Genomic DNA, 25,406 nt, shown 5'->3' with positions numbered 1-25,406 from the left:
CTCCTCTATAGTTGTAAATAATATACACTAATGGAAATTAGGAGAAAATTACTGTATCAACCTTGTTATAATAGAAAGAACATCTGTAAGGATACATAAAAGGAAAGCATATATACTTTATGAATTATATATGCTTTCTTCTCTCTCAAGTTTCTTTATTGTTTTCAGTATCCTAAACCGAGTAGAAATTAACGTATGAGAAAGTAAATACAAACCACATGCCTTGAATGCTTGATGACAATGCTGTGAAGTTCAGAAGAAAAAGAAAGGTTGAGACCAGATGGAAGTTTCAGCTTCCCAGTGAATTTCACACATCTGCCATGCTTTCCTTTCCACGAGTAGAGGCGAAAACGTATAGTTAAATCTCTCTAGACAAGGACCAGACCTGTGCTTCACAAGTTAAAGTAAACTCCACTTGGGAAATTTTGAGTCCTGTTAATCAGAGTGAAAAATGCTGTGCTTTCCGTGTGTAATCAAAGCCATTTACAGAACAACTGTTACGTCTTCTTGAGGAATTCGTTTCATTTAAGTTGTTATCTTTATGTCTTTTTAGAAAGTGCAACAGTATACATTAATAATTCAAGCTACAGACATGGAAGGCAATCCCACATATGGCCTTTCAAACACAGCCACGGCTGTCATCACGGTGACAGATGTCAATGACAATCCTCCAGAGTTTACTGCCATGACAGTAAGTACAGACTGTCACTCACAGAAGTCTAGGCCTGTGGTCCATTACTGAGAAGTTTTGTCATGAATAATAAATGCGTTAAACAGAGCTAGAACTTGCTTCATTCTTCTCGTGGTAGAATGGCTACTGACTCCTAAGTTTCCTGTCACTTACACCAGGGTTTTAAATAAGGCACCGAAGTAATTTGTTTTTTCGTTCTCTCCAAGTCCACTGATAAAATTGTTAAAACATGCTGCCTGGAAGAAATGCCCTAAAAAGACTTTATGCTGTTATAACAAAATATTTATAAATATCTCCAGGTGCACGAACCACGTGACTGATAGATGCTACTTTGTCAGCATATAATTGTGATCTCTTGAGTAAAATGATTTCCTTCAGACAAGTCCTTTCCTCCTGCCCACTGCCCCCCACCATTAATCACCCAGATACTCACAGAAGGACACTAATTTTAATATTAATGAAACTGTAACATAATTTAAAAAAAACATTTGAGGGCTGAAAAAAGTTATAGTATTTTTAAAGTCAAACATAAATGCTGTGATTACCTGCATGACCAATCTCCTCGTTTAGTGTGGATAATAAAGATTTAATGGGGTGGTAAAATCAGGGCAGTGTGGTCATCAAGACACACTGTCCTTCAGCGGTGCCTGTCGCTTCTCTGACTGAGCTTTGTCTTTTCTTATAGTTCTATGGCGAAGTCCCTGAAAACAGGGTAGATATCACAGTTGCTAATCTAACTGTGACGGACAAGGATCAGCCCCACACGCCAGCCTGGAACGCCATCTACAGAATCAGTGGCGGGGACCCCGCCGGGCGCTTTGCCATTCAAACCGACCCCAACAGTAACGATGGCTTAGTCACCGTAGTAAAAGTAAGTGCGATGGTCTCTCTGATGGCCACTCTGCAGCAACCCATATATGCCACCTACCCCTTAGTTTGTTATTGAATCTCAGGACTTTTTCTTTTGGACATCTCTGAATCTGGGTTAATGTATTTGTAGGAGTCACGTTTGTTATTTTTCACTTATGCCGAGGCCAACATAGATAGTCTCACTTTATCCCTGGAATATGGTTGTTTTTCAATCATCGGGGAGTTTTAACAGTGAAGACAGGACAGCCCTCAACAGTGCTGTCAGTGCCATGGATGTGTTCGTGATACGTCACATCATGGATTTTTGATGGCCGATTGATAGCTGTTAAGAAGGATGCCCCACACGTACTATTCTTATGTCTACAGGTTGCTATTAGAGTATTGGCTCAGGGAACAAACCAGAAAATATCACAGACGTAATACAGGGTGAATGTAGGCAAGGAGAGGGCCTACGCTCTTAAAAGGTTTTGAATTTACATTGCTGTTTTTTTGTTTTTTTAAAGTATTAGCTTGCATTTCGTTTTGGTGTTTTTTTTTAATTTTTTATTTAATTTTGGCTGCGTTGGGTCTTTGTTGCTGCACGTAGGCTTTCTCCAGTTGCCATGGAGCGTGGGCTTCTCATTACGGTGGCCTCCCCCATCGTGGAGCACAGGCCCCAGGCGCACTGGCCCCAGCAGGTGGCTCATGGGCTCTAGAGCACAGGCTCAGTAGTTGTGGCGCACGGGCTTAGTTGCTCTGCGGCATGTGGGATCTTCCCGGACCAGGGCTCGAGGCTGCATCCCCTGCATTGGCAGGCGGAGGTCAACCACTGTGCCACCAGGGAAGTCCCTACATTGCTGTTTTTAAGTGCTATTTTCAAGACTTTAAGAAATTGGTTCTTCTGATCCTTAACTGTCAAAAAAAAAAATAAAACAAAGCTGAGCGCCGGAAGTAAAAGGGATGTTAACTTCAAGGGGAACAAATAGATGGTACTAACGGATGGAAGAGCTCTTTGAAGCGATCATCTCTTTGTAGCCACCCAGGGAAGAGAGTTGCTTCTTTGCCTCGCATCCCAACATTCTTGATTCGTAAGGGAACCTGAATGTTGGTCTTATAGGGAAAGGTGTACCAAGGGCTCCATTGCCAAGAATGTTATATGTGCGTGAGTAGAACGGTAATCTCCCCCTTGAGGTGGGAGTGGGAAATTCTCTGAACACAGCATAGTGAGTGACAGCACCACCCCTCTGTGTTCGAACCCCAGCTCTGCCCTTTGTAGTGGAGACAACATGGCAGGTTTTTTAAGCCTCAGGTTCTTACACAGACAGTGAGGAGATACCTGGTACCTAAGTCTCAATGTTGTTCTGTGGGATAAATAAGCTTAATACCCATTAAAGGTCTTGGCATAAGTAAGTGTTGTCAGGTATGTTTCATGGAGCTAATGCGCTTACTTAAAAGAATTGTCTTCTTTCCTGGCTTCTTTGCCGTCTTGTTGAAAATAATTCAGAAAGGGAAGTTGAACTGGGGATTGTAGAGTGAGAAGAAGAAACTCTGAAGAGTTGAGGAGGTGGTCTAGGTGAAGAAACCGGTGTGGTCTGTGCTAATATTGTGGCTTTCTCATAGCTGCTGCCCTTGGTCCTTCTTAGACCCTCCAGGATGGCATGAGAGCTCTCCAAGCTCTTTTTTTCATACTGTTATGCACAGTAATGCTTATCTGCACCTCAGCTAGAAGATGATCAGGGAAATTAAGAGGGAAAGTCCAGTGTGGTCCCTTGACTCCTGGTAACTTTTCTATTGACAATGGGATTCAGTGGAACTCTGGAAGTTAATATTTACATTAAGGTTATTTGCTCATTGCCTTTATCTAGAGTGGCATTCTTAGATTTGGGATTTGTACAGACCAGTAAAATCCCCAAAATTATTCTGGAAAACAGCCAGAAAAAATAAAGTTTTTAGTTTGCTAACAAAGGAAAAAATAAAAGTCCTTCTACCTACAAACACTACTGTTTATTTAAGGTGTATATGTATGTGTACTCTAAAATGTATACTTCAAATTATGAATGATACTTTTAAATAGAGTAAGTTTAGCTTTAAGAGGAAAAAAATCACATTTTCTAGTTTTTGTTTTGTCCACTTCATCACAGCCTGGTAAAAGCTTTCCTGGATGAGGAGTGGTCTTTGTACCAATGTTTGAGAGTACAATCTACACCATCATGTTCTCACTTGATTCCAGATTATTTAGTATTTTTTATTTTTGGTCAACAGTGCTGTTCTTAAGAATAACTAAGTTGTTAGATGTAGCTAAATAAATACAGCATGCAATAGTAATAAGCATTATTTTGTGAACATAAATCTTTGAAATGCCCAAGATATATAAATATCTTATATAAGTAGGTTAAATTGCGATAAATGTTTCAGTCAATGGTCATGCTAATGCATATTTTCCAGAAATTTGAGAGGAACCTATGTTGTAGTGAATGAAAAATTAATGTTTTAGAAATGGAGTTGCTAGAAGGATAAACTGCAGAATGCAAATATTCTTATTTCCTGCAAAAATATGGTTTCTCCTTTAAAAAAATATTTTTTATTTTTCCAGCCAATCGACTTTGAAACAAATAGGATGTATGTCCTTACTGTCGCTGCAGAAAATCAAGTGCCATTAGCCAAGGGTATTCAGCACCCACCTCAGTCAACTGCAACTGTGTCTGTCACAGTTATTGATGTGAATGAAAACCCTTATTTTGCCCCAAATCCTAAGATCATTCGCCAAGAAGAAGGTCTTCACGCCGGTACCATGTTAACAACGTTCACTGCTCAGGACCCAGATCGATATATGCAGCAAAATATTAGGTATCAAATGCAATTTTGTAATTTACGTTCTATGCTGTGCACAAAATCTATTCACCATTTGAGTGAGAAATTTTCATTAGCACCCAAACTCCTTATTACAAGATTTTTTTTTTTTTTTTTTTTTTGTGGTATGCGGGCCTCTCACTGGTGTGGCCTCTCCCGTTGCGGAGTGCAGGCTCAGCGGCCATGGCTCACGGGCCCAGCTGCTCCAAGGCATGTGGGATCTTCCTGGATTGGGGCACGAACCCGTGTCCCCTGATCGGCAGGCGGACTCTCAACCACTGCGCCACCAGGGAAGCCTACAAGATTATTTTTAATTATTTGATGAAGTTTCTTCAGTGGATCCATGAGTATATTATATCGGAAATATAAGATGGATCTACTCATGTATTATTTAAAGAAATAAGTTTTCAGCCTCTTTTCTTCTGTCCTCTTTCCTTTTTTTAAAATCTTTAGTAATAATTTAGCCTATGCTTTTATGCCAACCATCACATAAAGTTTCTCCTGTGAGTAAATAGGGGAGTCTCAGAAGCTTATAACATTTATCTCTTCCCCACACATCAGGAAGAAAAGAAAACTCATGCCAACACCAAGATATAAGAGCTAATTATTTTCATCCCTCACCTGTACAGTGGTTATAGGACTTACAAAACATATCTGTAAAGATTTTCAGCCTCCGCAAAGTCTAACTTATCCTTCCTAATGAGGGAGTAGACGGTTGGCAGAGCATACTCCACATGACTATTATCCATCATTGGTGATGGTAATTTTTAAAATTAGCTGATATTTTATTTAACTTCTTTTAGAACTCTTGCTAACAGATAAATAACTGCATATCTTCTTCATTTCTCTATACATTGGAATCAAGATAGAGAAATAGCTAGTGAATAGGTATACTGGACTCCCGCAAATTTTTACCTTTCAAAACATAGGATATGTTTTCCAATTTGTCTTATTGGTTTCCCAAGCTTGAAAAGCTTATCCCCACGCCAAATAAAAAAGGAGGTTAAGCTGATACAGATAAATCTGCTCAGACCATGGGACTTGCCTTGAAGGGTGTAGTTCTGAGGCTTGGCCCAGGTGGGGAGATCCTACAAGGAATGGGAATTTGTGGGGGGAGGGGTCCTCCCCACTGTGACCACATCTCCACCATGATAAGATGGTAAACGTTTTAGGAGTGTTCTGTGATAGAAAATTCAACTTCTATTAAAATTTCTCTTAAGCCCTATACGTTAGGGCTCCTGCTCACTTAGAAGATATATTTGAGCTATTTTTTTCTGCACCGTTGCTATCCTATGAACTAGATAACAGCTTAAAATCAGATCTGTCAAATCCCCCTTAACCCCAACCTGCAGTAGGGAGACTGGGCTCCTGGTCTTTTCCCTGGAACACCTATGCAGTGTTTCCTGCACGCCTGCCCACACAGCACACAACCTTCATGTACCTCCCCAAACCACTGCCACAGAAATTCTTTCCCGCGTTATGGCTGCATGTCCAACCATCATCTACAAAAATGCAAGTTAACGCACTGGTTTCATCTGGGACCAAACCTGAAAAATAGGCTTTATTTTTTAAGTGTCGTGTCAAAAATATTAAATGTATTGTGCTTTCATTTTGTAGATACACAAAATTATCTGATCCTGCCAACTGGCTAAAAATAGATCCTGTGAATGGGCAGATAACTACAATTGCTCTTTTGGACAGAGAATCTCCCAATGTGAAAAATAATATATATAACGCTACTTTCCTTGCTTCTGACAATGGTACGTAATTAAATATAGTCACTGTATTATCCTGGATGTTGTTAAGAGCATAGAGCCTTATCACAAATGCATCATCAGGAAATGAAGTTTTCTACAAAACCCAATTGTCTAGAAAACTGACCTTCATTCTTCTAAGGCCCCAATTTCTATTTTCCATTTCCACTGGGCTTTCTGTGATACATTCCCTGTCTTCTGTAATGAATGTTCCCAATGTCCTTATACCCTCCGTGGTCGCCTAGTATTGTGATCACAGGCCTTTGTTGTTTTTCTGCCCTGCTGCACCTTGATGCCTCAGTGGCCCAGACACAGTGGTTTTTGAGATGGTCTTTTTATATTTCTTCTAGTCAATGTGTTTGTTGCCATCAGTTTGTCTGTATCTAGCATTTTTCCTCTCGCTAATTCTCTACCTCTAGTCTGCCGTAGGCTAGGAAACTCTAAATTTCATGCCTAAATTGAAATAATTGAGTACTTGAGCTTTAGTGTGTTGGTTTTGAAAAACATAAACATATAGTTTAGCATCTTTTTTATTTCTGGGTCTCTGCTGGATTCTAAATGGCTGATATTAATAGAGCACTTTTTTTTAGATATGTAAGATGAAAATGACTCACGTTAAACTGGAGTCAGACTTGTTTCAGCTCTCAATATGACATGCTTTAAGAGTGAAGCTTTGAAGTTCCACCTGACCCCCAGGGTCCAGACTCCAGTTCTATCATTTTCTAACTGCAGGACTGGCAACAAGGTTTTTAATCTGTCCATTTCCTTCTTCTGTTAAATAGGGATCATGGTAGCAGTATATAACTCATAGTGTACAGGGGAAGATAACAAGGCTTGTCCATGTAAAGGTTTTAAAACAGTGCCTGGCACAAACTAAACACTCAAAAAAACATTTCTATATGTGTTAATAGTTTTAAAACTGAATCATGACCATCTTTTAAAATCATTTTAATGTTGGACTGTGAACGTTAGCATCTAATAAAAATAGTAGGCTTTTCTATTTGGTGGCCGAGATACGCAGTTTGAAAAACGTCGCATATCAACATTTTTGATAAGAACAGTTTCAAAGAACCTTTCCAAATCCTATATAATAAGATTCAATGAGATCATTATCTGTCAGAAATCTACAAGGTGACAGGGCCAAAGCAATATTTCTTATCCTTTCTAATATGAGACCTACTGTTCAAATATTTAGAATTGAAACTTGGTAGGAACCCCTTCTGCCATTTCACATCAAAGCACAGCATTCGTGTCTGTTGTATATTGTCTCGCCATATGTAAGTGGCAGCTTTCTCCACAGTGAAACTTAAAGTAATATATCTTGCACCATTATGTTGAGATTTAAAGAGCTATAAAATTATATGTATATATGTTGGTTGTGAGTTACAACCAGATTTTTTCATTCACCAAGGTGGATTGTTTTCTACTTGAAAGGGTGTTTGATACAAGAGAGAAGTGAGCAGTTAAATCTGTGTAGCTGTGATGCTTTGCAAATGCACTTGACTTTAAATCACAAGACTGGATTTAGAGCCCCAGTTCTCCTTAATAATTGGACAAGCTGTTATAATCTCTGTGCCTTTGTTTCATTATTGATTGTTGTTTTTGCTGCTTGCTATTCTATGAAGTTGTTATGGCAGTCAAATAATATTAAATGTGATAATAAATGTGAAACTAACTCAAACTACAAAGAATCATAGTGGTTCTGGTGCTATTAGAATCTGGTGAACAGCCATCCTACCGCTCCACCTTAAACTCCCTGCTCTCAGAGCCACCCGTACTCCTTAGAGAGGTCCGTGGAGATTTCTCCTCGTCCCCTCCTGAGGATTGTATGTGTGCACCTTCCTAGTTTCATGACCTTGGGCAGGTCACTTAAACCTCTGGGTTTCAATATTCAGCCTTACTTAGAAAATTCCTATATTTCTATTAAATTAGATTTATATAATATAGATAAATTATATAATTAAATGTAATTGTCTTATATATTTAATATTATGTTTATATAATGCTTTCATTACATTTTATGTATTTGTTATATATTTATTTCTAAATATTCATAACACAGCAGAGTCCAAATCACCAGTCTAAATTTTCACAAGTGGTAAGTACAGAGACCACATTTTATAGTGGAATGAGAATGGATTTGGGGTCAGGCAGACCAGTATTTACTAGCAACCCTACCACTTCTAAGAGGGTGCGACCGTGACCAGTTTACAGAAACTTCGGTGCCTATCTGTTTAAACCTACTTCGTAGGATGACAATGAAATAACATATAGGGAGCAACCTAATACTTTCTCAAGGAGGTAGTTGGTTGATCAGTAAATACCATGTCTCTTCTCCATGGGCTCCTCCCCAGGATGAGGTCTGTGGGTCCATATCACTTCTCTGTAGACTGTTTCGATATTTCAGAGCAGTGTCTGAGCTTGAAAAGCATTCTCGGGTACTTTTGTGCACACGGCTTGGTTCTCCCTCAAAGAGTAGGGCCCAGGAGATCATGAGCCCGGGGTTCTGCTTCTCTTACATCCCCCGGTGCCTATAGGAGCGCGATGTGCACGGGGCCCAGAGTAAGGACGGCGAGGGTGCCGGATCACCCTTGGTCGGGCCAGGGCCGTGCGCATGCGCCTTGTTACCGCCCCCTCAGCGCCCGCAGCCCCAGCGGGGGCAGCACAGGGTCATCCTGAAAAAGAGGCATGAAGTGGCCTTGTACCAAAAACAGTCTGCCGAGAGATGCTGTGGCAACTACATTCTTCCAAGGTTACGCAGTGATAGGGGCAAGCAGGCTGGAAACTTAGTTTCACCGTAAGTGAGTCTCAAGGGAAAGAATTGTTCAGCATCGGTTTGTGGTTTTTTTCTCCCTTTTAAGGAATCCCTCCTATGAGTGGAACGGGAACACTGCAGATCTATTTACTTGATATTAATGACAATGCCCCTCAAGTGCTACCTCAAGAAGCAGAGACTTGCGAAACTCCGGACCCCAATTCAATTAACATCACAGCACTTGACTATGACATTGATCCAAACGCTGGACCATTTGCTTTTGATCTTCCTTTGTCTCCAGTGACTATTAAGAGAAATTGGACCATCACTCGGCTTAATGGTGAGAACAGGTTCATTATTTGAATATATGTGCAGTTGAGAGGCTTTGACCTGGCATGAAAAGTTTATTTTAAGTGCTTTATTATCTTCCCCTTAAATGTATTTTAAAAGCTACTTAAAGTTTAAATAAGATATTAGGAGCCCTTAAAGACAAAAAAAACCCAAAAAACAAAAACAAAAAACTTTACAGTGCAGGATAGTTGAAAACTGCTTTATATGTACCATTCAGAAGTAATACGTTCTGGAAAATGCCATGTGTTTTTGAATCGTATAATGTATGAACTATCAGACTGTATTTTTCCCTTTTTTGTATAGGTGATTTTGCTCAGCTCAATTTAAAGATAAAATTTCTTGAAGCCGGGATATATGAAGTTCCAATCATAATCACAGATTCGGGTAATCCTCCCAAGTCAAATATTTCCATCCTTCGCGTGAAGGTTTGCCAGTGTGACTCCAACGGGGACTGCACAGATGTGGATAGAATTGTGGGAGCAGGGCTGGGCACGGGCGCCATCATTGCAATCCTGCTTTGCATCATCATCCTGCTCAGTGAGTACTTTCCTCATCTCTTAGGTGTAATTCTTGTTGCTTCTAGGATGTTTAGCAAAGTAACTTTTTATTGTCACCTTTCATCGTAATCTAACAACTCTCTTCCACCTCTGAGCATTTTCTTGCAGCCACGCCCACTTCAGAATGAGAGAAGCCCTGAGCATCCTTGCAAGCACTTACATGTTTGCAGCAAACCCAGCCAGCCCACCTCTTTCGTGCCCTGTTGCAGTTTTCTGATGCTGATCGCCTGGGGAGCTGTAGCAAACTCTTTTCATAGAAAAATATTAGACAGTGCTCAGTTGGAGCCCTTCTCTTAGGATTCGAGTCTGAATTCATGGCACGTAGTTGGTGATTTAGGAAAATAAGTATATTGCTTTCCTTTGCTTTCCTTCATATAAAGTGCAGTCAGCAACCTGCTCCAGTCATGCAAGGATCAAGGTATTTGTTTTTGACGGGCTGCATAAAATAGTGAGAGATTGTACTTCATACAGCACATTGGATAATAGAAATGATTGCACAGCTCAATAAATTGTCTGTCTTTACAGCAAGTCTAGATTAAGGAATTGCCTCTTTTTAAAATACTTTGCAGTCTTTGGTTCAGTGGAATGCAAGGAATTAACCACTGGAAATTACTTTAGGAACCACTTGTAAGCATGCAGGTTAAAAGAATAAATTGCCTGGACCCTGTGTTGTATTGTTGAATAGCAGCAGGACTTAGTTTACTGTGCAATCATGCTATGCACCAATCACTTTCTTGAAAATGTTGGCCATTTCTTTTATGTTTTCTCCATTTGCAAGTGTTCTAGTAATTTAGAATCCTGTCCCTTTTTTTTCTAAGCAATTACTGTAGAAGGCTAAGCATTTTTTACTTCCTATGTGGAGACTACTTTGACTATAATTTGAAACCTACATGCTATACTAATAATCCACTTGCTAGATTTAGCCCTGGAACAATGGCAAATGAGATCATGTATCTGGCTTTAAAAGGAGGATATTTACTTTTATGGCCAATAATAAAAATGTGCTCAAATAGAGTCATTAAATCTTTTGCTTCAGGATGTAAACTGATAGCCCCAGATTTTAGAAGGAATGTGCACTAGATGTACACTTAAGGATATGTTTCAGTTTCAACTAACATGGGGCATATACACCAACCTTATCAAGAAAGACTTAGAGCTGATGGATTGTGGCATGAAGAAGTGACTCAAGCCATTTTGAAGGAAAATGAATCAATGCTGATTTTAACATCAACGCACTGGAAAATTTATGATTCTAATCCTGGCACAGAAATGTAAAGCATGAACGCCTAATGTTATTTCAGTGCTCAAACTAATCCCCTGGGCTTGCTACCTGAAACATGCAGTTGAATAGGAAAGGGAAAAGCACAATAGTGCAGTAGTAAGACCCAGGCCCTTGGGAGTCAAAAATCCTCAAGATCAAGTCGCTGATCCAGGTCTCGTGTACTACCAAAGGCATCTTGGCAAGCACGTCCTGTCCTTGACAAGTGCCCTTCTCTCTGATTTGGGGAGTAGAATGATGATGGATCAACTGGAATGAAACAGCAATTAAATAATGAGTGACTATTTCACTTACTGTTGTTTGCTGTTCTAAAATTCACAAGCCATTATATTAAGCGTATCCTATCCTCTGGCAAGACAAAGTAAAAGACAGAAATAGTTTTTGTCCCCATTTGTAGATGGTAAAACTGAGGACAGACGTCCACTCAGTGAGTTCACAGGGCACCAGTTTGCAGAACCCAGGTCCTCACACTCTAAACCTAACGCTCAGGGCCTCTGCTTTGTCTTGTCTCTGGTCATGTGAGGCCAGAAATAGGTAACAGAGTAGAAGATGCATTACAAGTTTTCCAGCCATATAAGTATAAATTTTTAATGTTGAAGACTGTGATTAGACAGGTCTAATCACAAGTTTTTAAAATTACAATACTGTATGTCTTTACTCTCTTTCTGCCTAGTCCTCGTTCTGATGTTCGTGGTATGGATGAAACGTCGGGATAAGGAACGCCAGGCCAAGCAACTTTTAATTGATCCAGAAGACGATGTAAGAGATAATATTTTAAAATATGATGAAGAAGGTGGAGGAGAAGAAGACCAGGTGAGCAATGTTTTAAATCTTTAAATCTCTCAGTGAAATTTTATCATCTTAAACTTAAAGTGATGGGGAAAATATTAATACATAGAGTAAAAGAATGGGATCAAGTTTCTTTTCCTTTATCACATTACCAAACACTTGGTGAATTCTTTCCAACCTGTGCTGCTTATTGATTTTTTTTTCCAAAGTGCCAAATGTCATTGTATTTATTTTGTGAGAAGATCATTAACATTGATTCAAGGACCCCAGGATTTACACCTAATACGAATTATATCCGTACTGATAAAAATGTTTTTCTTTACAGTTTTTCTTCATTGCATATCCAAAATAAAAGTAAAAGTAGTTTCTATGTTGGAATTTGGATTTCTATCAGTATGGCAGAAAAAGCACAGGCTATTCATTTCATAAACATTTACCAAGCACATTCAATAATCCAGGCACTATTTTAATCATTGGGGAAACAGAGGTGGGCAGAGCCAACAAAGATTTGCCCTCAAGAGTCTTACTTTTGTTTCTTTTTGGCCACTCCACATATGGCTTGTGGGATCTTAGTTCCCCAACCAAGGACTGAACCCGGGCCCTGGCAGGGAGAGTGCAGAGTCCTGACCACTGGACCGCTAGGGAATTCCCAAGAGTCTTACATTCTTGAGAAATATTTGCAGATAGAGACAATATCTAGTTCACCTCTGTACCCGTGATGTCTGTCATGGGGCCTGGCTTATAGTAGTTGCTTAATAAATGTTGAGCTCCTGACTGGTTATAGAATAACATGAGCTTCTGTGTGTACATAAGGAACTGCATCCCTGTTCAAGGATGGGAATGACCAGTAGGTGGAAAATGAAGGATTTTATCTGCTGGGAAGCAACATTTTAGATATCATTATAACTAACACTTTCAAGGTCTGTACTACATACCAGGCATTCTGCTAAGCACATTAAATGCTGTTACCTCTTAAATCTTTGAAAGCTGTGTACTGTATTGTGACTACCTCCACTTTTGTGTTAGCAAACAGATCCTAGGGATTGTTGGAGTCTATAAATTAACACAACTAGGAAGTGATAGAGGTAGGATTTGAATCCAGCTCTGTCTGATGATATAGCCTAAACTAACTATATAGTTATCAATATATAGTTCCTTTAGAAATTATCTGGAAGGTATGAGTATAATCCATGAGCAGTCACTGTGAGAGGTATTTCTTAGATACATTGGATAGCTCTCACTTCCATATACTAATGCAAGTGTTGGGGGTAGTAGTCAGAACCCAGAATCCTTGGGTCTTGGATCATTATCAGTAACTTCAAAATACTCTGTCTGCAGAGTATATACATAGACATTAGTGATAGGACTGTTAACTTGAAAAATTAATTCAAGCAAATTTCTGAACATATGTTCTCTTTCTCTTCTTTACTCCTTTGAGGAAATAATATATCGCTCTTTGTTTTACAAAGCACATTCACACCCATTGTTGTGTTTCATCTTTGTGGCAGTCCATCAGAGTTTTCCATTTTCCATTTGAACAGGTTTTGTGATTTGCTCTCCAAGTCTGTAACTGGCAGAGTCAGAACTCAAGCCCGCTTCTGATTCCTGGTTCCATGCTTGGTTTACAATACCTCAATTCTCTCATTTAGAAGAGATGTGTATTTTAAATCTGTTGAAAACTTGACTCATGTGTAAAGCTGTTTTGAATACTGACTAATTAAAGTGGCTCTATAAATATACCCCAGGGTTTCTTGCTTATAAATAATGTCTTTGGATATTAAATTTCATGTTTGGCTTAATCCCTCATTAATCTGTCCTTTCACTTTCCTGAGCTATGTTCAAGAAGAGCAAACGTTATACTGATCACATTATCTCATAAATCTTCTTTCAGCATTTTATTTTTCATGTCATTATGCATAATTTTCTAGGCATAAACCTAAACCCAACTCAGTGAAGCTTCGGTAAAAATAGTAACAACTAGAAGGATACCAGTCATGACCGGATGCTGCACAGAATCAAGAACCAAGATATTTCACAGCATCCGAGGGTCTGGACCAGGGTACTTGATGTCAACTGATCTGGCTCATCAATCTTCAACCTCTTCTTTACCTGACCCAGGAAATTTTCTCTGCTCCCAGATCAACTCTTGGGCACAAATGTGTCGCTTCCTACCCACTTTCTTGATAGTCCAAAGACTCTTCTGGAACTTGATCTGGATTGACCTCAGTGGCTCATTTCTTTATTGAAATAGTGCTGGTCTTCCTGTGGCATCTTTCTGTTGCCTCTTGGTTCTTTGATGGCAGTTTAGTCTAGATCAAGAGCCTCCACCCATTCTCTGATCCTGTTACAATTCCCATTTGCAGTTCTCATTATAGAAAATTGTGACAAAATTAGATGACGGGTTTTTTACTCACTCTAACTTTTACCTCATAATAGCGGAATAAAATATGCAGTATAGGAAGCCTACACCGAAGGTTCTGTCTCCTCTGCCTCTAAAGTGGTTCATGAAATCCATTCACTTTCACCATCATCCAGGACACTGCCTTCACTTAGGTCAGAAACATCACTGACCTGCGGCAGCCTCCTCATGAGTGTCCAGTCTCTGGATGCACACCCCATCTGCTCTTTGGAAATTATCAAATCCAAACTCCCTCCTTAGTATGACAGGTCTGTGGCCCTGCACCCACCCTTTGGTGGACCCCCACTTTGTGCACTAGGTAAAGGCCTATGGGAAGGAGCTGGTGGTAGGTACAGGCTCCCCAAGGATGTGACTCCATCAAGCCTATATCCACTCATGGCCTCTAAAGTTTCCTTCAGAGTCAGGGTGATCTGTCCTTTTACCATTGAATGACTCTTCTCACTCTTCCTCCAGGGATAAGAACAGTTATGGGTCTTCTTTCTCCTAGAAAGGGCTTGCTGGTTTCTTTATTTTCATTCAGTTAGATCTCATTATGTTTTTAGCTATCTTATGTTCTCAGAAATCTGTGATTTAGTAACATAGCTGGCTTGTTCTTAGCATTAGAGTGTAAATGATAATCTCATGCTTTTCTCTATCCCAACCAGAAGCAGAAGGCTTCCTCCCTGTTTAAGAGTATAATCATCACTCATGTCAACAAAGCATGTTTCCATTACCCCCAGAAACTTACTGTGTACCCCCCTGTCAGGCAGTATGCCCTGTGTCAAAAGTAACTAGTATTTTTTATTTCTATCACCATAGATGGGCATTACCTGGTTTTGGATTTTATTATAAAAATGGATGTCATACAGTAGGTACTTTTCCTGCCTGGCTTCCTTTACTCAATATTTTATCTGGAAGATTCATCCATGCTACATTTAGAAGTAGTTCATTTCTTGTCATTGCCAAATACTGTTGTGTTGTGAGAATTGACCACATTTTATTTATCCATCCTACTACACTTGGCATTTGAGTTGATCCAGCTGAGTTATTATGAATAAAACTGCTATGAATGTTCTTATGCCTGTGTTTTGGCGCATTTCTGCTGGTATATGCTCAGGGATTGAATTTTTAGGTCCTAGAATATGCATATATGCACAGCCCTCAGTACAATCCTGCCAGTTTTCTGAAGTGATTGTACCAGTTCACACTCCCCCAGCCACAGCGGCATATGAGACTTCCAATTGCCCTACATCCTCACTAGCCCTTGGGTTTTTTCAGTCTTTCAAAATTTTAGCCACTCTGGTAGTATATGCCTCATTATGATTTAATTGGGATGTTCCTACTGACTTACTTGCCATTTTGATATCTTCTCTGTGAAGTGTCTGTTCAGCTTATTTGTTTACTTTTCTATTGGGTTGATTGTCTTTTTCTTATTGATTTGTAGGAGGGCCTTATATACTATGGATATCAGTTCTTTGTCGGATAAATGTATTATAAATACCTTCTATTCTGTAGCTTGCTTTTTTATTCTCTTAGTGGTACCTTATGATGAAAAGAAGTTTTTAATTTTAATGAAGTCTAATTTATCGTTTTTTCCATTATGGTTAGTACATTTATACCTATTTAAGAAAACTTTGTCTCCCTGAGTTAATGAATGCCCCCCCCCGCAAAAAATCTTGCCTTCTTGAAGCTTTATGGTTTTACCTATTATATTAAGTCTGTGATCCATCTGTAATGGATTATTCATGTAGTATAAGTAAGCCAGAAAGAGAAAAACAAGTATCGTATATGAACGCATATTTGTGGAATCTAGAAAAATGGTACAGATGAACCTATTTGCAGGGCAGGAATAGAGAAGCAGACGTAGAGAACGGACGTATGGACACAGAGGGGGAAGGGGGGGTGGGACAAATTGGGAGATTAGGTTTGACATATATACACTACCATGTGTGAAATAGCTAGCTAGTGGGAACCTGCTGTATAGCACAGGGAGCTCAGCTCGGTGCTCTGTGACGACCTAGTTGGGTGGGATCGGGGTGGAGGGAGGTCCAAGAGGGAGGGGGTATAGATATACATATAGCTGATTCACTTCATTGTACAGCAGAAACTAACACAGCATTATAAAGCAATTATACTCCAATAAAAAAAAAAGATATAGATCAGGGGTCTTTTTTGTTTTCTTCCTAGCTGGCTATCCAGCACTGTTTACTAAAAAGATAACCCATCTCCACTGCATTGAAGGGGTTCGTTTATCATAAAGCAGGTGGTTATATATGCTTGGACCTGTGGCATGGCTTCCAGGTGCTCTGTGCTGTACTAGTTGTCCTATTTGTCTATTCTTAGGCCAATACCATGCTGTTTTCATTACTAGAGCTTTCTAATATATCTCCCTATCTGTTAGGATATTTTCTCCAATAGAATTCATCAAGATTTCTATTTTAAAGTTTTGGATGGATTTTATCATTTACTTTTTTTTCCTTAAGAAAAAGAACACTTTATTTAATACTCTTACTTTCTAAGTGAATTTATGCCAAATGCTTCTCCATGTTCTAAACAAGATACCATTGCTTTTTAATCTTAAAATCATAGCTGGTTCCTGAGAAGTTCAGTTTTGTGAAGTACACTGTATACTACTGTCCATAATTCACATGTGGCTCCCTGTTAGAAATTCTATTTCTTTGAAGCATGCATTAAGCCTTTTTGGCAACAGACTTTGGCTCATATTTTTTATTGTTTTTTTTTTTTAGAAGACATTATGTTTTTACAAGAGTGAGCCTCGGAAATGGAATTGGTGCCATGTTACATTCTAGACAAGTTTTGGTCGATTTTTATTACACGTAGCTGGTATTTTACAGAGCATGGGTGTTACCTCCAGATGTGGTTGGAGACTGTGCCATAGGAAGCAGACAGCTTGTCATGATCAGGCTGTGGTCTGCTGGACGTCTCCGCCGGACAGTCTTTCAGAATCATCAGCTTTCAAAGATGGGTAGATCTCGGTGGAGGCTTGTGGCTACAGGCAAAGGCAGGTCTGCAGCAGCTGTCGCCAGGAGGCTATGACGCCTAGCCTAAAGCTGGCTTAGCCAGAATTCTTATTCTTCCTGCCCAGAGGAAGTATCCTTCAGGAGCTCACTGATTAGAAAGAAAACAAAGCAAAACAGTCCTTTACAAGGGAGCCTTTATCTTCCCTGCTGTTGATTAGCATCTCTGTTTAAGTTCTGTGCCAAAACACAGGTTGCTAGTTTCTTTAACAAAATAGCTAAAAATATAGAGCCTAAGAAAAGAAAAACAAACCAAAAAAAACCACCTCCATATCTTTTCTCTTGTCTTGTGTACAGTAGACTTTTCTCGGTGCGTGTGGATATTCTGCTCTGGTTTCCATTGTCATGTGACTAGGTTGGGCCTGTCTTTGAAACTGGCATTAGATGTGTTCTGAACACAACCATTATTTCCTCACAGTGCTGTTGGCAGTTGGACAGACTCAGTATAATGCCCAGTCTCTTTTCAGAGGGTGAGGTCCCTTCTTTATCTGCTTCGCTGCCGTGATCAGGGGGTCTTTGGGTGGTTATCAAGTCATGTTTAATTATCCTCATTAGTAGATGTCCTTCAGTGCCCTTTTGGTCAGTGGAGCTGGTTGCAGACACTGTATCCCTTTTCAGGATCTTTGTTTCTGGTTCCTTCCATATTAGCATCACTAATAAAATACGGGTGAATGTACAGTGTAACCACCTGGTAGTTCACTTCTCCTGGAACCGTCCCCTTTTAGCCCCAGGATGGGAAACAGAAACTGTTAGCTTCCTGCTCTTTAAAGCTCAGACTTAATTACGATTACTGTTACATTAAACAGACATATACTGAATGTATATTATGTTTATAATACTCACTAGTGCTGTCTTTAAACAACCTCTGCCTAAATCTCTTGACATTATACAGCTTCATTCTCCATAATAACAGCAGAAGCTATTGTTGGGGGGTGGGGTGTGTGTGGTAACCTATGTATTAGGCACTGTACTGAATACCTGTACTAAGTGCTTTATATCCATAATTTCATTTGACCCTCCCCCAGTCCAGCAAAGAAGGTCCCCACTGTTAGAAAGTAGTGAAGGTGGGGATTAAATCCCAGTAGGCCTGAGCCCAAAGAAGATGGTACCTTCCTTGGCAAAGCTCAAGCTCAGCCTGGCAATGAAAACAGTGCCTTTCAGAATGTCATCTGAATTTATCAGAAGAAGGCCGTCCCCTCCTTGAAGTAGGCTCCAGGATCTAGAGTAGTTTTCTCTGCTCTTAAATTTTAACTTGGGAAGATTTTCCGTTCCCGAGGCCTTGGGCTGTTTGGGGGCTCTGGGTCTATGAAAGAAGGTGCTGCTATGCACGTTCCGAAGTTTATCCAGTGACAGTCAGTGGACGCTGGGAGCCTTAGGACCACAGCTGGTTGTTCAGGAGAACAAGGGTAGCAGTAAGGGAGCAGGCTTGGCATCTGCACAAGCAGAGTCAACTCATTTGAGATTAACGCTGATGCTGGTCAGAGCTGATCCTGACCGAAAGTGTGAAGAGCTGCGTGAAGACGCCACATTGGTTTTCTCTGGGTCACTCTTGGATTCTCAGCCCTTGTTATCGACTGGGTACCACTCTGAATTCCCATACCTACTGCTGCTGTTGAGCATAGCCTCACAATTGGCTAATAAGCTGTTTGCTCTCAGTCTCTTGCCCCAAGGCCCAGCACCTCTTGGGCTCAGCAGGCTTCACATTCCAGGCCGATGGGGACTCTGGGAATGCCCAAATTTGGTTTCTGAAGTCTTAAGAGACATGCTCTGGGCTAGTTTCTTTTGCACTAGAGATGGTTCTGAGCTCTCTGAGTAGGTACCTGCTACCAGCCCTGATGGTTTGGGGCCATGTCAGAAAGCTGGATTCTGGATCAGTTGAAAGTCTCCTGTCCTCTCAAGAAGTGGAAAGATGGCCTGCATTCTGACATGGCAGTGATTGTTGGAAACTAAACAGAGACTTCTTGAAGCAGCAAGCACGTCCCAGTAATTGTTGGTTTCCTTTTTTCCATACCAGGCCAGCTTTATGGATTTATGTTATCAGCCTATCCTTTGTAGATACCCCTTTTTGCAGACTCTGATTCAATGATATAATAATTATTATGCTTTGGATGAACAAAAACAAATTCCTATGGGAAGGAGGAACTACAGTGCTCTGAAACCATAGGATAGTTTCCTGTAGTACTGGTTTTTGAAAAAGAGAAAGAAAGAAAGGGAATTAGCCACAAAATATATTTAGGCAGATCTCTTAGTTAAAATAGGCTAGCTGCTATAACAAGCTCTAAGATTTCAGTGACCTAAGCCTCAGTGAAGTTTATTTCTTGCTTACTTGGCCATAATTGGGTTTCGAGTCATGGGAGTTTGGAATGGGGAGAGAAAGTTTGTGCCATTCCACGCGGTCACTAAGAGCGCCAGTGACTCCCCCATCTTCCACATGTGGCTTCCAAGGTCATCCTAGCCATACATACATGTGTCACTGGGTGACAGAAGGGCAGGAAGGATGATTTGTGGGAGATTTTCATGGGCCAGGCCTGGAAATGAGACACATCACTTCCACTCCTGCCTTGAGAAGAATAAATGGGTTTGGTGACCAGCTGGAAGACTCTAGCCACCCTGGTTAGGTACCTGAGTTTAGAGAATCTTCCTGAGGTTCTGTGAGAACATGCTTTCTCACAGTAACTACCCACAGCTAGATCAAGAGCATCGATCTGGGGCTTCCCTGGTGGCGCAGTGGTTGAGAGTCCGCCTGCCGATGCAGGGGACGCGGGTTCGTGCCCCGGTCCGGGAAGATCCCACATGCCACGGAGCGGCTGGGCCCGTGAGCCATGGCCGCTGGGCCTGCGCGTCCGGAGCCTGTGCTCCGCAACGGGAGAGGCCACAACAGTGAGAGGCCCGCGCACTGCAAAAAAAAAAAAAAAAAAAAAGAGCATCGATCTGACCCATCCAGATGTGTCAGAAAGAAGTGGGTCCCTGGACACAGAGGAGACACAGGAGGTCCAGCAGGAAAATGGGACACTGTGTGTCAGGCTCACCCAAATCCAGGGAGAGCAGCTGTCCCCCACCTGGGGAGCACTGCCCCTGCGCCCCGGGGATACTAAAGTCTTCTTGATGGAGGCCCAGCACTTGCACGTGAAAGGAATCACATATTTAAGGATAAAGGGAGTCATGCCAGGAGATCTTTTTAGTGGGCAGGGATTCCAAAACCCAAAAGATCCAGACGTGATTGCTGTACGAGTGTCAACTGGCTTTTTTTTTTTTTCAATGAAATTATGTCTTATGTGATCTCTAGAAATTAGTCTCAGTATTTCAGTAGATCAGATCCCCAGCATCTCCATGACACAGAAAGCACATTTAACAGAGTTGAAGTGCCTGAGATGGGGAAAGAACCCACAGTTCCTGTGACTCAGGGTTTGGCTTTGAGGAAGGGGGACTCCGCGGGTTGATGACTCAGTTTTACCTCTCATTGATCCTCCCCCTTGCATTTTAAACTGCAGTAGAATTGAACTTCCTATACATCTAACCTGTCTCACGCTATTTCACACTTTTTTTTTAAATGTATTTATTTATTTATGACTGTGTTGGGTCTTCGTTTCTGTGCGAGGGCTTTCTCTAGTTGTGGCAAGCGGGGGCCACTCCTCATCATGGTGTGCAAGCCTCTCACCATCGCGGCCTCTGTTGTTGCGGAGCACAGGCTCCAGACGTGCAGGCTCAGCAATTGTGGCTCACGGGCCCAGTTGCTCCACGGCATGTGGGATCCTCCCAGACCAGGGCTCGAACCCGTGTCCCCTGCACTGGCAGGCAGACTTTCAACCACTGCGCCACCAGGGAAGCCCACGCTATTTCACACTTTTATGGCTTAGTCCACAGTCTTGCCCTACCTAACTCTATTCAGCCCCCAAGATTCCATCTCAATACATCTCTCAGGGTCGCAGGCTGAATCGAGTGTCTCTGCTGCATGCTCCCGCAGCATATCCCGTGTCTGCCTCTATTTTGAGATCTTGTGTGCAGCCCTGGTCCTGACCTTAAAGGCCCTGAGAGCAGGGACTTGTCACATTCATTTTTTTATTCCAGTATCTAGGACAATTGACACCTCGCAGGCACTCATAGAATGTTTGTGCATTGGGCCCTCTTCCAGAATCTCTTAGTTTGCAAGTCTTTCTACAGGGTTAATTGAACCATTACCGCCTGATAACTTCACTTTCATTTTTTGAAATCTATGATGGCTTCAGGAAATGATGATCAGATTCATAAATGCCAGTGTTTCATTACATACTTATCCTATGTCGGGCACTGGGCTCTGCTCTCAGTTCACGTGTCTTTTATAATCCCAACAACCCTATGCAGTAGATATTGCCATTAGTCCAGTTTTCAAACCCAGGTCCACGTGACTTGAGAGGCCCAGCTCTTATGCGCCGGGATGGAGGTCACATGAAAGACGCTTTATTTACTCTTGCTTGTCTATGGCAGGCAGGTGTTACTTGGTAGAAACAGTGAGGCTGGGCACTTACCCTCAGTTTATTAGATGACCACTGGTAATCTGGCTCTAGAACAGGCAAAGGGTAAGACCCAATTAATTCATTAAGCATGGCTTGCAAAATTGAGCACATTTTGACACTGACAAATGTAGAATCTGGAAAAGCAATTTGAGGAGCCAAGTTATTAAAAGACCTGAGATATAATCTGGGCAACAGGTACTAAAATCTAAAATCCACGCTGGATACCTAGACGGAAGGATGAGGCACAGGTACAAGAAAGCACCTGGAGACCAAACCAGCCACTTCCCTGAGACCAGGGATCTCTGCTTGAGCCAAAACGGTCTCTAAAGATTACTCACCAATCTCAGGAACCAGCCCCAGTGTGGACAACCAAGCCTGACCCTCTGACTCAAGCAGAGAATGAAACTGGTATATTTGATTCTTCGAAATAACTGCTTTACAAAATCATTCTGCTTTATAAACAAGCTAACAGATGGCTGACTCTGGACATAGCTGTGGAGACCACTTTCAACATTTTCATTGTTGGCCAAAGAACACCGTTTTAAATATGTTCCCAAGTTATTCATGCATTTATACCCACCTGCAAACTCCAGTATGTATTAGCTATTGAAAGAGTGACACTGATTTCACAAGAGGAAAATTTCACCAGGAATTTGGGTTAGCACACTGCCATCCCTTTTTTCATGCTGTTTTCAAAAACCCTCATGGCCAGGTGACTCACTGGTAGGCTACAGACAACATATGGTCTGAACTGGTTGGTACCCATTACCTACTGGGCATTCAATATTTTTAATGTGCAGTTGATTTGCACGTGACTTTTTTATTTACTATCCTGATCACTTCACGTAAATTAACACAATATTTTATGTAATTCATCTTAATGTTTATTCTTCCTGACTGATTTTAAGTTTATTACATTTAGTTTTAGAGCAATGGAAAGTTACCCAGCAATACAGAGATAAAGATTTGTATGCCAAGTATGTGTTACCAGGATGTAAAAAAAAAGCTAAGATATTAAGTGGTATATGCCAGACTTCTGCCAGTTGGCCAAATCTACCAGTTGCCTATTTTTATAAAGTTGTATTGGAACTTTATAAAAATTCCATTTTGTGTGGCCTTGCGCCATGTCCACAGCTTACGTACTGCCTATAGCTACTATTACACAGCAGCAGCAGAGTTGAGGTATTTTGACGGAGACTCGATGGCCCAAAAAGCCTGAGATATTTACTATTAGGTCTTACAGGAAAAGTTGATCCCTGCTATAGACTTCTTTCCATTAATGAAGTCTTCATTCACTCTTTTGTCCAAAGGTTGAATACTCTGAAGGTTAGCACAGGAAATTTATGTAATCTGCCCAAGGTCACCCAGATAGATAGGGTAGAGCCAGGATTTGAATCCAGATGCTCTGATTTCAGAATCCATTTTTAAAAATCACAACACTATACTCCCTTTTCTGTATTGATTTCATTTGTAAATTTATCTTAAAACAAAGACTATATCTCTTTAGGAAATTCCAAAACAACGTGACATAAATGAGTGAAGGATTTTGATGCCGTCACCATATTCCCAACCAAATACTGCCATTACTTTATTACCTATCTTTAGATTTCCTCCAAGATAGAAAAATAGGTCACGCTAAGATAGAATGACTTTGACCTTTTCAGAGTGGTGACATTTTTGTTTTACGTAAGGAGAAGTTGGGGCTTGGGGTGAGAATGTATTACTGAAGATGCATTCGGAAAGCTATACTTTTTGTCTCCCAAGACGGTGCTTGAAAGGGTTAAGAAAACATGTCCATGTTTATAGGGCTGTAACTGAATTACATAGAAAGAATGGGAAATTACAAACATTAGGATAAAAAATAAATCTCACATTTTGAGAGGAGCATCATTTTCTGAAGCCCCTGTTACTCTGCTAGAAATGATTTATGTATCCATATCCTTATTTCTTTCAGCAGCACCTCTTTCACAGCTCCTTACACCTTCATTTTCCATATTTTTGTAATAGTTTTATCTATTATGTTAAATTTATATTAGCTTTAAATGTGTCCTTTTTTTTTTTTTTGCGGTACGCGGGCCTCTCACTGTTGTGGCCTCTCCCGTTGTGGAGCACAGGCTCCGGACGCGCAGGCTCAGCGGCCATGGTTCACGGGCCTAGCCACTCCGCGGCATGTGGGATCCTCCCGGACCGGGGAACGAACCCATGTCCCCTACATCAGCAGGCAGACTCTCAACCACTGCGCCACCAGGGAAGCCCTAAATGTGTCCTTTTAAAAGACACTAGACTAAAAGCTCTATGAGGTCAGTAATCAAGTCTGTGGCCCAAGAGACTCTTCAGAAAGTCTTTGTTGAATCAAATTGAATTGCACTGTATTTGCTGCATTTGTTTCCAAAAGAACGTGCCATAATTTTACAATGGGAAATAAGTTGTGATAAAATTTCAACAGTGCCAGTTTCTGAAGCAGAACCACAATTTTGCACCAAAGAATGTGCTCATTCTCGAAAACAGAATTTTAAAAGAAGCTGTGACAGGGCAGCATGAACGGTAAACCACGGAAGCAGAAGCAGTGAATGTGTTTAATGGAGACTCACCTCCCTCCCACTGTGGGGAGTAGTAAAGCGGCTCTCCAGTGAGATGAAAACGTGGATGAAAACAGAGAATGGGGGACCTTCATCTATATATTAAGTCTCCAAGTTATTTTATTTCTATTAGGCTTATGATTTAAACCAGAAAAGCTGTTAGAAAATCTTTTGTTTCGGGGGCTTTTGTAATCCCTAGAATCAACCTTGTTTTCCACATCAGTTCCCCTGTGTAAATAGTTACCATCATAACTATACCTCACTGGGGAAGAAAATCAGGTTGTAATGTAATTTACATAAAGCTTGCAAGTGTATTCAACTTACCCGTCAGCAGCTGTGTAGTAATGTGTTGACACCTCGTCGCTATTTTATTCAATTATTTTAACGCCAGGAGCTATATAGGGTGAGGTAATAATGTTTTCCTTTTCCATCTTCCATTCCTTTTTGTGTCTGACTGAAGGGTTTCTTACCTGTGCCACAGGCAAGAAAAAGAAAAAAGTATCGGGTACCTTTTTCTTTTCCCCCTTGAGAATTTTGTCCACTTACTTTCATGTTAGTATTTTTATTTCTCTCACTCAGTCTTGAAACATTAAAAATATTTACCTTATCTATATGGGAATTTGAAAGTTACTTGCCTTTGCTACTATAAAAGGAACATTTTCCACTTGCACCAACCAGCCAAACTGGCTCTTGTGTTCCATCCCTGGTTCTCACTGGTGGAGGCTGAGAAAGGACCAGGAACTTTGAGAGCCCTCCCCCTCCCTCACGTGACAGACTGTTGTTGGACCCAAGTGAAGACTCCTTTCTGACTAAAAGGCAGTGAGGCTTTAACCAGCTGTGCACAGACCGGAGTCCTGGATTCCAGTGCCTAGTTAGCATAACCACCTTGAACTTCCCTTCTGGCTCCTAAAGCCCCTCATTTTCCCCCCTTCAGCAAATTCTGTCCCTTTCTTCACTGGCCCAGGCAACAAGGTACAGCCTTTTTTTTTTTAAAGTATAGTTGATTTACAATGTTGTGTTTAA

At 40.9% G+C, this 25,406-nt stretch overlaps 1 protein-coding gene across 2 annotated transcripts in view; it reads left to right on the top strand.

Annotated features, from left to right (window-relative positions):
- Nucleotides 1-25,406, top strand: part of CDH2 (cadherin 2) — a gene marked incomplete at both ends in the record, with an annotated part of 215,368 nt that overhangs the window by 172,471 nt on the left and 17,491 nt on the right. For both annotated transcript variants that reach the window (XM_079717757.1, XM_079717758.1), the window contains 7 exons: nucleotides 554-691; nucleotides 1,377-1,562; nucleotides 4,134-4,387; nucleotides 6,008-6,150; nucleotides 9,006-9,239; nucleotides 9,554-9,787; nucleotides 11,760-11,899. In XM_079717757.1, the coding sequence (XP_079573883.1) occupies nucleotides 554-691; nucleotides 1,377-1,562; nucleotides 4,134-4,387; nucleotides 6,008-6,150; nucleotides 9,006-9,239; nucleotides 9,554-9,787; nucleotides 11,760-11,899 (1,329 nt within the window). The remainder of the gene's footprint in view (nucleotides 1-553; nucleotides 692-1,376; nucleotides 1,563-4,133; nucleotides 4,388-6,007; nucleotides 6,151-9,005; nucleotides 9,240-9,553; nucleotides 9,788-11,759; nucleotides 11,900-25,406) is intronic.

Source organism: Hyperoodon ampullatus, assembly GCF_949752795.1.
Source record: "Hyperoodon ampullatus genome assembly, chromosome: 13".
Lineage (NCBI taxonomy): Eukaryota > Metazoa > Chordata > Mammalia > Artiodactyla > Ziphiidae > Hyperoodon > Hyperoodon ampullatus.
Note: the sequence above shows the minus strand (reverse complement) of the source record. Positions and strands in the feature narration are given on the sequence as shown.